The following is an 11425-nucleotide window of genomic DNA, read 5'->3' as shown; positions in this document are numbered from 1 at the left end:
CTAATCTGACATGCCAAAGGTTTATCAGCCATTAAAACCTCGATGGGAATTGGTTTATTTTATGTTTATAGACATGAAAAATTCCAGAGAGAATTCATAAGATGGGGACCCCTGTATTTATAATAGTGAGGCTTCTGGTTGCAAGTGACAGAAACCAACTTGGTATATTTAGGTTAAAAAAGAGAATTTATTGATAGGATATGGGGAGCAGAATGTCATAGAACTCTAGGGCAAGAATAGAACTGTGTATCAGGGAAGAACTGGAACTAGAAATAGAAAACCTTCGGGAATCATTCTCTTTTCTTTTCATTTAGGTGATTGGTGAATGGGGTGGTTGGTTTGTGGACTGGACGGGCACTCCCAAAAGCGTCCTCTCTACCTGGATTGTTAGTTTCCCTTTGGGGCAGTGGTCACAGAAGTGGGGGGAATGTGGGCTTGTTCAGATATGCCTGGTCCTGAGAGGTGGTCTCGTTGAAGTTCTCTGATCCTTGGGTGTGGGGGCATGGGAATGTGGATGCACAAGCTTGGGTATCTGAAAGAATCAGAGAGAAAAAAGGGTTTGTATGTGTGACAAACTTCATTCTGGGTCACAATAAGGCAGAAAATCCACCTTCTTGGGGTTCTTTTGCCAGGCTGGGACTCAGTCTTGGTCATGGGCTGGCTCCTGGTAGAAAACCTGTAACAGGCTTTTCTGCTCCCAGTCAACCCAAAATGGGAAAGAAGAGGAACAGAATGTCTTTGCTAATAAGGAAGGCTCTTAGTGGAGTTGAGGGAGTTGTGGGGTCTCTGGCCACACTCTCCCATGAATGTGGAGGGTTGATTGGTGAAACCAGGTCTGAGTCGTCAGAGAAAGGGAGCTGGTCTGGGTGGAGTAGGGGCTGCCTGATCTCATTCCAGAGTGTCTTCTCATCTCCTCATCTCTCTGCTGCAGAGTGAAGGTCCCAAAGCCAGGAGCCCAGGGCTCTAGACTGCCATCAAGATGGTGGGTGATGGCCCCTGCCTTATCTCTGATCTGGACTGGCAAGGCCAGCGGAGATCATTTTCAGAGAGATATGACCCCAGCTTGAAGACCATGATCCCAGTGAGACTCTATGCAAGGTAAGCCAGGAGGAAGATTGGAGGGAGGTCCTGGGCAGAACTTCTAGGAATCATTTCCAGCCCATCAGGAGAGTGAACCCTGACCCTGTTCCCCATGCTGCTGCTCTATATGCTTGTCCTTTTGTCTTTCCATCCATCCATCCATCCATTTTTTAAATTTATTGACCATTCACTTCATGAATCCCCCTGTCCTTTGGTGAAAGGGAGACAATAGCAAATGTTTAAGAGAGCTTTCCATGTGCCAGGACCTGTTCAGGTGCTTTACAAACATCTTCTCATTCACTCTTCACAACCAGTCTGGAGGTGTTGTGATTATCTTTATCTGATGGGTGAGTAAGTGAGGCACAGCAAGGTTAAATAACTTGCACAAATTTAATCAGGTAGATTTTGCTTTGTAACTAACTGCCTCTACATTTAGTAGCCTGAAACAATTGCCATTTATTTAGCTTACAATTTTATGGGTGGGTCAGCAACTTGGGCTAAGCCTAGTTGGGTGATTCATCTGGTCTTGACCAGGCTTTCTTATGCATCTGCTCGTCAGCAAGATGGTTGTGCTTCTGGGGGTTGACTGGTTGGGGGAAGGTGGGCCACATGGGCTATGAACCTCGAGCAAGCTAACCTGCCCTCTATCACATAGTAATGCAGTAGGTGGCCAAGAGGATGAGTTGAAGCATATAGGCCTTCTTGAGACTCAGGCTCAGAACCGGTACACCATTTCTTTCACTGCCATTCTATTGGCCAAAGCAAGTCACAAGTCAGCACAGATTCAAGGCGTGGAGAAATGTCTTGAAGGAAGGAGCTCCAAGGGTCTGGGATACAGGTGAGGAGAGAGAATTGGGTCAGTTTTGAACCGCAGAATAAGAACTCAGGCAGCCTGATTTCCAAGCTCACATGCTTAACTATAATGTCATATTATAATATTATATATGTATTCTTAACATTACATTAACTATAACATTATAGAAAGCTGCCTTTTCTACATGAGAAGTGCCCTATAGCCTGCTCTCTGAGCAGCAGAAGGCCAAGGGCATCTTTATAATGAGGTGATACAACACTGCTCTCTCCTAGAATCTATGGACCAAAGATACACCCGTGAGCCCTCTAAGGTGAGAGGTGAAGGTTGAAAGGTGAAGGCATGGTGTACCATCCTTAGCCCCATGCAGAAGAGCTCTAACTACCCACCGTTTTGGCTCAGTTCACAATTTCTTTGTAGAGAGGAAATGTGGGATAGTGCTTAAGAGAATGATGGGACCTTGGAGTCAGCAAGTATTGGGTTTGAATCCCTACTTCACCACTGACCAGCTATAAGATTTTAGGCAAGTACCCTAACCTCTTTGTGCCTTGATGTTCTTGTCTATGAAATGGGATCATAATATTTCTCAACTACCTATCTCACTGAGCTGTTGTTAGGATTATATGAGGTAATGCATGACTTCATCATTAAAGTTACCCTTTAGGAAACATTTACTATGCACCAGGCACATAGTACCTTATTAATATTATCTTAGCTCGGGTTCTCCCAAAAGCAGAGCCTGAATCAAAAACTTGGATGCCGGTAGCTTATTTGGGAGGTGATTTCAAGAAGCAGGAGGGAAGATTTAGGGAGAGTGAGGCAGGGAAGGAGAACATGGGGTGTGTCATCAGCGTCACTGCTGTAGACATGGGGACTGGATTCTACTAGGTCCCCCCGAGAAGTGTACAATTTTCCACCCATAGGATGGGCAGTGGGGGCATTTGTCCGTGGGCTCCTGTACTCCATTAGTTAGGTTTTCTTCTTGGGGACATTCGCCCCTTGCAATTCTGGGTTGCACTTATGCTCTGAGAAGTCCCCAAACCCGGTAGTGAAAAGAGGCACAGGATACCTGTGAGATGGGATGCTGTCAGCATGAGCCTGAGCTGCATGGCGCTGTCTTCCACACATGAGATCAGAGGTGGATGTGAAAAAGATTCTTAACCACTGTGCCACCAGAGATTGCGACTCAGGGCATCTTGACAGCATCTGCTACAAATGCCAAGCTCTTTCAGGGCCTGGAATATAACAAACACTCAGCAATTAGTAGATAACACTCTGTGTCTCCGACTCTTATTCCATCTTAGATGGTTAGCTCCTCAAGGGCAGAAACATATCTCTTCCTCCTTCTTCATTGTTTCTTCCTTTTCTTCTTCCTCCTCTACTTCCCTTTCTCCTTTCTCCCTCCTTTTACCTCCTGTCTTCCCTATTTATCTGCGAGCTAATATTTATGTAGCAGCTTACATGTATTAATCCTCACAATAAACCATGAGTTTGCCTCTAGCTCTTGCCTCCTTGGACAGCCCCACCTCTACTTTGGCACACTCTGCTCTGACCCTCCCCATCCTCCTGAGAGCAAAAGCCAGGCGTCCAACTCCTCCGATGATCAGCTACTGGGTCTCCATTTCCTCATGTCAAATGGAGCAGGTACCCTCTTTCCCATGGGGTGGTCACTGGTAAATATTCAACAACTGGCTCACTAAAAAATTCCCTGGTTTACAGCATTTATCACTTTTTTGGTGTAAATTCTACTACCATGGCTGATTTCAACGTGATGTCACTGAGTGCAAAGTTGGGAAGAGATGCAAGGTAATAGAGCCTTATCCTGTACGGTATTTCCACCACAGACACCATAGACTTACATAATCTAAAGAACAAATACGAGTAAAATCTAGTAAAATAATCTTGGAAGCTATGAGTTTTGAGTATTGATTGCCTTTGTCTTTAAGATAATTTACTTACATTTATGTAATTTAATTTTTAATATAGGCTGTGTTTAAGAACTGACTTGCAGAATTCCTAAAAATCGAACAATCAGCTCTTGCAAGCTGGTAGGAGCTGGCCCAGCACACCGCTGCTCATGGGGCTGATGACGTGAGTCACACGTCTGAGCGTGGCTGTGGTTATCACTGTAGTTAAGAATTCCAGCCAGGGACTCAAGGCAATGACCCCAACATCCTGGAACACCGAATGTTTCGCTTGTTTTAGGCTGGCACCCAACCCTGTGGATGACGCAGGGCTGCTCTCCTTTGCCACATTCTCTTGGCTCACGCCAGTGATGGTGAGAAGCTACAAGCACACGCTGACTGTGGACACCCTGCCCCCACTGTCACCATATGACTCATTCGACACCAATGCCAAAAGGTACCAGGATTTGTCTGGGTCACATCTAGAGAGGATCCCACTTTGGAAAGGGAAATGTGAGTCCTTGTGTGTGCTCCCATTTCCCTTTGCGGAAATCAACGCCCACTGGTTTGGTGGCTGTTCTCATGGCTTATCTCTGAGATGAGGGCTGGGCTGACTGACCTTCCTGGCCTCGTCTCTGGGGAGGTGAGTATTGGGGAGGTTTGGTAGGGAGAATGAACTTCTTGAGAGCCTGAGGCTTCAGGACCATTCTGGCAGGGCTATCAGCTATTTTGTAGGAGCACCGCATCACGACAAGAGTGGCCGGAATCTCACTTTGCTCTGTGCTGGCTGGACACCACCTGGGCTGCTTCCAGGCATGGTGTTGTATTTCACTTTAAAAATTGTCATTGGACATTTAAAAAAAATGTTTATTTTATATTGGAGTATAGTTGATTAACAATGTTTTGTTAGTTTCAGGTGTTACAGCAAAGTGATTCAGTTATACATATACATGTATCTATTCTTTTTCAAATTCTTTTCCCATTTAGGTTATTACAGAATATTGTGAGCTTTTATATTACAAAATATGTTTAGGTTGAACCAAATGAAAACTTCCAATATTTGACAATTTTGACTTGCAAAAACATGTATTTCTTTGATTCAACCTAATTCAGATTCATTATAGAAATGTTAAAGTAACAGAAGTTTAAGCAGTGGAAGTATCCCCACCGTACTCCAGCCCCACTCCCCAGAGGTCAGCACTGTTAAATGCTGGTGTGCATCTGTCCTGGATTTTTTTCTACTCTGATTAAACACACCCTGTGCTACCATCTTCTGCAGATCAATACCTCTTCTTCTTCCTCTTTACTCACAGGTCATCTTTTTTTCTTTGAACAAAAAATGAAGCATACTATCTCATGGTTAACCATTTTGCTATTTTCAGTTAAGAGTTTATAAAGATTTTTCCACAGCCCCAAACCTCAACTTCATTCTTTCTAACGGCTGCATTGAACTTCAAGGTTCATATCTTAAACAATGGGGAAGATCTCATAGCCCTCTCTCTGCATTTGTTTCTTCTGGAATTCTCCTTCTCTTTGGCCTCATATGCTTGAAGGGCTGGGAGTTATAATCATGCTCTTGCAATTGCTCCTACAATTGTGCGTCCCCTCATCTGTGTCCTGCAGAAATCTCTGTCAGTGGTAGTTTCCAAAATCTATAGTCTGGAGAAAGTTGCCAGGGAGCACAGAGAGAAAGGGGCTGGACCAGTGCCTGTGGAGTACCAGGTTTTCCTTCTACCTCTCTGTCGGTTTTTAATGTTACCTTCCATCTACCCAACATCAGCTTAGATCCTCTTCCCTTCCATGCTAATGTTCTCCCCCAAAGGCTGACCCACCAAACACATGCTTGACAACCTTAATAACACACTATCTTCAGTCCATGCCCCTCTTCCAGACTCTGAGTTCATACACCCAGCATCCGACTGGACTTGGATGATTCACAAGCATCCTATATCTAAAGCTGCATTCTTGCTCTTCAGCCCCACCTGACGACGTTCCCTCTTCCCCCTTTCCCCATCTCTGTGAACTCTATTCCCACAGTTGGTCAAGCCAGAAAACTGGGGCCCCTGATCCCCCTTCTCCTTTTCTCCCACATCTAATTCATCAGAAAGTCCTGTTGTCTCCCCTGACCACCTTTCCCTAAATCCAGTGTCAAGCCACTGCCACCTCCCACCTGGATGCGATGGTCTCCCACTGTGGTCTCCCTGCTTCCGTCTTTGCTCCCCACACCCATAACCCACTACTCTCACAGCAGCCAGATGTTCTTTTAGATATGTAAAATGATCTTGTCACGTCGGCTTAAAAACCTGCAGTGGCTTCCTTTGCAATCTAATCTCCTTCGTGAGGACTGTGAGGTCCCATGAGATCTGGCCCTGCCTTGCCTCCCCGTGTCCCCACACGCCTGTCACACTGGCCTCCTTTCAGATCTTTGAAATGGACAAAATCCTCCCTGCCCTGGAGAAGATTTTTTCTTGGTTTCTCTGTTGCCTCAGTGTTTTTATCACAACTGGTATTGTGCCAGAGACAGGCAGGAGGAGGAAATCAAGGCCCGGAAAGAGCCCAAATGCCAGATACCATCTTGTGCTGTGTCAGGGCTCTGCCCGCTGCCTCGCTCATGTCCCATCCACCCTCCAAAAGAAGAAGGGAGAACAAATGCTGTTCTTCTGAAGCCACCACTGCCAGGGATGGGGGTTGTGCTAAGAATTCTTGCAAAGTTTTTTCCATCAGAGTAGCTTTGAACGGCAAGTGGGAATGTAAATCCTTTTCCTTCTTCCTGTTCTTTCATCACAGATTTCAAATCCTTTGGGATGAAGAGGTAGAAAGGATGGGTCCCGAGAAAGCCTCTCTGGGCTGAGTGGTCTGGAAATTCCAGAGGACGCATGTTTTGATGGATATCGTGGCCAATATCCTGTGCATTATCACGGCAGCCATAGGGTCGGTGAGCGCACTGGCCCTTCTTCTGCCTTGTCTCCCAGGTCCCCAGACTGGCAAAGAATGTCATTAGTTACTTTCTCTACCATCTGGTGGGTTTAGTACGTTGTTGTTATCTTTGCGCTCCTTGGGGGAGAATTTTCATAAAGCTAATCCTTGTCAAGCACAGCAGTAGCCACTGAAATTAATTAAAAAGTTTGCCTCGTAAAGTCAGCTTGCTGACATTATCTGAGGCCTCCTGTACCTACCTTGACCCCCAGCAGCACTCTTTTCTCTCCACCGCGCTGTTTTACAGATGGTTCTCATTCACCAAATCCTCCAGCAGACCGACAGCATCTCCAGGAAGGTCTGGGTTGGCGTCAGCCTGTGCACAGCCTTTTTCACCACCGAGTTTACCAAAGTTGTCTTTTGGACCCTTGCCTGGGCCATAAATTACTGCACAGCGATCCGGTTGAAGGTGGTCATCTCCACCCTGGTTTTCGAAAACCTGGTGTCGTTCAAGACGCTGACACACATCTCTGTTGGTGAGGTAAGTTGGTCCAGAAGGAGTTTAACTTTAGGAAACTAAATTCTGAGTTTTCTGAATACGTGTGAGATGTGCTTCCTGGATGGAATATCTGCCCCCCTTTTGGTTGTCAATATCCTGCCCATCGTGTCCCATCTCCTTGCTAAGTGAAGTGGTGGAGACTCAAAACACCAGAAGAATTCAGAGAAAGGAGAGCTCCATTCAAGCTGGAGAATTTGGAAAGGCTTCCCTGTTCCAGTTGGAACAGGGCTTAGGGGTGACCTCATCCAATCCCTTCGATCGTCAGTGAGGACACTGAGACAGTACAGAGAACACTACAGCATTTAATAAAATTGATTGACTAATGGACCTGATGATTCCAACTGTGTAATATTTGGGATGCCAAGTCCCAACAAAGACCATGCCTGTTGGACTTCAGAGTTAACGTTTTCTTAAGCCCTTAATCCTTAGCAATAAAATCTTCACCCTTTACACGAGAACATTTCCCTGGCCAAAGGAAACCTGGGTGGTGTGAGGTAAGGGAAAAGACTTGTTTCTTTCTTACACTTGCTCTTTCAGTTTGTCCAAAATATCCTGTATCAATTACGATTAGATTCAGTTGCATATAACCGAAAACCCCACAAAACAGTGGATTAAACAGGTTGGATTTATTTCACTCTGTGTAAAAGGAGTCTGGAAGAGGATGATCCGGGGCTGGAGTGGGGACTTCCAGGCTTTTCTATTTTTCTTCATCACTACCTTAGCACATGGATCCCGTAATGGTTCAGGATGGAAGCTGCAGGTCCAGCCATCCCAACCATGTTTCAGAGAGCCGGTAGGAGGAAGGAGACTTCCAAGTTGAGTTCGCTCCCTGTAAGAATTCATCCCCAAAGTTCCATTCAGCACTTTGCCCTTAACACAATCACATGGTCACCATGCTTCCACAAAGGAGGCTGGGAAATGTGGTCCTTTTGCTGGGCCCATGCATGCCCTGATTAAGCAGGGTTGTGCTAATAAGGAAGAAGGAGATAGAGCTATCAGGTAGGCAGCTGGCAATCTCGCCGGCATGTTCCCAGGTGGTATTTAAGCCTATCTTCATTGGGATTCTCAGTTCTAAAAGGCCTCTCCAAAGTCATACTAAAATGAGACCCACGAAACTCACCCTCTTGGTCCTCTGACAATTCTCTCCCCTTATAAGTCAGTTTTTCTCTTCCTTCCTCAGACCCCTCAGCCATTCCGAAAGCCTTCAGTTGAGGAAATGTTTAGGTGGCCCTTCCAAAGGCTGAACCCATGTGCTTTCTTTCCAGGTGCTCAATATACTATCAAGTGATAGTTATTCTTTGTTTGAAGCTGCCTTGTTTTGTCCCTTGCCAGCCACCATCCTTATCCTAATGGCTGTCTGTGCGGTGTACGCCTTTTTCATTCTGGGGTCCACAGCTCTCATCGGGATATCCGTGTATGTGCTATTTATCCCCATCCAGGTAATGGCAGGTCTTTGCCATTGCACTTCACACACACTCTCACTGAAGTGGACTTTGTGTCCAGGGCCTGGCCCTGAAGCCTGGGCCCTTACTTCGGCCTCACAGACAGTACAGTTTTTTTAAAACTTGAATTTGAATACCCTGGGGAAGGGGAGCATGCTTCTTCAGTTTGTCAAAGTCCCCAGCACTTTCCTTGCATCCTGGCAATTCATGCATTTGCATCATCTGCCCCGACCCCAGTCGTGTCCCCCAGAGCACATCAGCCACAACTCAAGGGAGGGATTCAGCTGAGAATCTCGGGCCAACTTCCCTTAGAACTTTTCCTGACACTTACACTCCAATCCCTGGATTTTTAGGCCAACTGCAACTCAGCAATTCTCTGAACACACTGTTTGTACCTCGATTTCAGATGTTTATGGCTAAGCTCAATTCAGCTTTTCGATGATCAGCAATTTCAGTGACAGATAAACGAGTTTAGACAATGAATGAGTTTCTGACCTGCATCAAGCTGATTAAAATGTACACCTGGGAGAAATCTTTTACGAACGCCATCCGAGGTAGGATGAGCAGTTGCTGAAAGAACCACTTACCCTGTAGAATGTGCTCTTCTAAGGGGTTCTTAAGGGTCCTGGGACCAGGCATTCTGGAAGTTGGCTGAAGCAACCCCTGAGCTGATCTGTAGGCTTTTCAAAAAATTACATAGATTTTAGAATAGACCCAGGCATCTCTTCTGCTGAACCCAAGGGCTCAGCAGGTGAGTGACATATGGTTTAGCCGTACTGAGGTCAGTGAATTCTTGTACTGGCCAGTTACCTTTCACAAAAATAGTCCACTAAAACAGTATGAGCAGGAGAAGAGCTGGCTCAGGCTATTTCCTTGACTTGGAAGACGTCCACAAGGACACACGCACACACTAACACTTACACACACGATCCCTCCTCGCCGGCAGTAACCTCATCAGGATCAGATGTCTCACTGACTTGACATGCTTTGGGCAGATAAGAGAATGCATATATAGCTGTTTTGTTTTAAAGACGATATGAAGACTATTTCAATCAAATAAAAATGCAAATCTAATTGCAGGAACATTTACATAATTGCTGACATAGACGCAGGTGGTTGACTGGTTAATGATTTGAACCACCGTTACAACTAACTCTCTGGATCCACAATTACACTTTTAGACCAGCATGTAATTGGGCCCGAAGCTGTGTATCCACATTTTAGGAAGTGGCTTTAGAAAATCTGCTTTTGAGACTGCCAAAGGAAGTGCCCCAGGTTGGGGTGCTGGCAGCCCTATGGTACCCTCTTTGAAGATGCAGAAATACTTCCTCACACGCTGAACTCACTTTAAAACAATTTATTTGATGTGATTAAATTTGATTCCATTTGACATAATTCAATTTAAAACTCAATTTAATTCAAGTCAGTTTAGCTCAATAAATATGTACCAAGTTCCTACTATGTGCAAGGCCATGGGAGTCACACAAAATAATTAGGAAAAGGGTCCCTAGTTTTAAAATTGAGGGACGATGAGTTAACTAAGCTCAAAAATAGCTATTAACTTGTTGGCTCTACTCCTAGAATATATCTGGAATCTTTCTGCTTCTCTTCATTCTACTGTCACCCTAGTCCAAGCAATATCATCTCCCTTCCAGACTATGGCAAGAACTTCTAGATGCAACCCCTGCTTTCCTCCTTCCCCCTAAAACCCATGATGCACTCAGCAGCCAGAGTGACCTTTTAAAAATGTCAGTCAGATCTTGTCTCTCCCCTGCTGAAAAAGCTTTAGTGGCCTCTTAGCACACTTAGGTTTTTTCAAATTTAGGTCTTTTGGATGAAGTCCAGATTCCTTCTTATGGGCTATTAGATCCAGCACAGTCTGGCCCCTGCTGACCTCCTGACCTTATCACATCTTGTCCCAGGCCTAGATACCTCTGCTTGAGCCACACAAACCTTCTGTTTTTAGAACAACATCCACACCCATTCATGCCTCAGGATCTCTGCCGTTGCTGTTCCCTCTGCCTGGAATGTCTTCTGCTAGATGTTCGTGCTGACTTTGTCTTGACTTTGGTTCTCCTGAAGTCAATGTCACTGACTCAGGAGGCCTTCTTGACCACAGTCCCAAGCAGGCCCACTCCCCATTCACCTCTTAATCACTTCATCCTGTTCATTTCTCTCATATCACCCAACACAGTTTGTGATTATCTTATTTACTTGTTTGTTTGTTTCTTTATTGTCTATCGCTCCTACTGGAAGAGCCGAGACCCTGTTTGTCCCTATATTCCCCAGCACCCAGCACAGCCCCTGGCATACAGTAGACATCAGATTAAAATGTGCTGAATGAGTGAACATGTGACTTAATTATAGGATAGAATGGGTAAAATGCCACAAAAGAAACCGAGAGGAGCTCCACGGGTGTGAGAGATGAGGAAAAGCCTCCTGGCAGAGGTGGCGTTTTATTTTATTTTATTTTTTTTATTATTATTTTTTTTAATTTATTTATTCATTTTTTGGCTGTACTGGGTCTTCGTTTCTGCGCGAGGGCTTTCTCCAGTTGCGGCAAGCGGGGGCCACTCTTATCACGGTGCGGGGTCCACTCTTCATCGCGGTGCGCGGGCCTCTCACTATCGCGGCCTCTCTTGTTGCGGAGCACAGGCTTCAGACGCACAGGCTCAGTAATTGTGGCTCACGGGCCCAGTTGCTCCGCAGCATG

The 11425-nt window shown here is 45.5% G+C and overlaps 1 protein-coding gene across 1 annotated transcript in view; it reads left to right on the top strand.

The window, feature by feature from the left end:
• The first annotated feature begins 979 nt into the window (after positions 1–979).
• ABCC12 (ATP binding cassette subfamily C member 12) overlaps positions 980–11425 on the top strand; it is a 58444-nt gene continuing 47998 nt past the window's right edge. Inside the window, 6 exon segments of the mRNA XM_036832321.1 lie at positions 980–1098; positions 4097–4252; positions 6583–6730; positions 7019–7252; positions 8536–8709; positions 9119–9266. Coding sequence (XP_036688216.1) covers positions 980–1098; positions 4097–4252; positions 6583–6730; positions 7019–7252; positions 8536–8709; positions 9119–9266 — 979 coding nt within the window.

Source organism: Balaenoptera musculus, chromosome 19, assembly GCF_009873245.2.
Source record: "Balaenoptera musculus isolate JJ_BM4_2016_0621 chromosome 19, mBalMus1.pri.v3, whole genome shotgun sequence".
In the NCBI taxonomy this organism is placed as follows: domain Eukaryota; kingdom Metazoa; phylum Chordata; class Mammalia; order Artiodactyla; family Balaenopteridae; genus Balaenoptera; species Balaenoptera musculus.
This window is presented reverse-complemented; position numbering and strand designations above follow the sequence as displayed.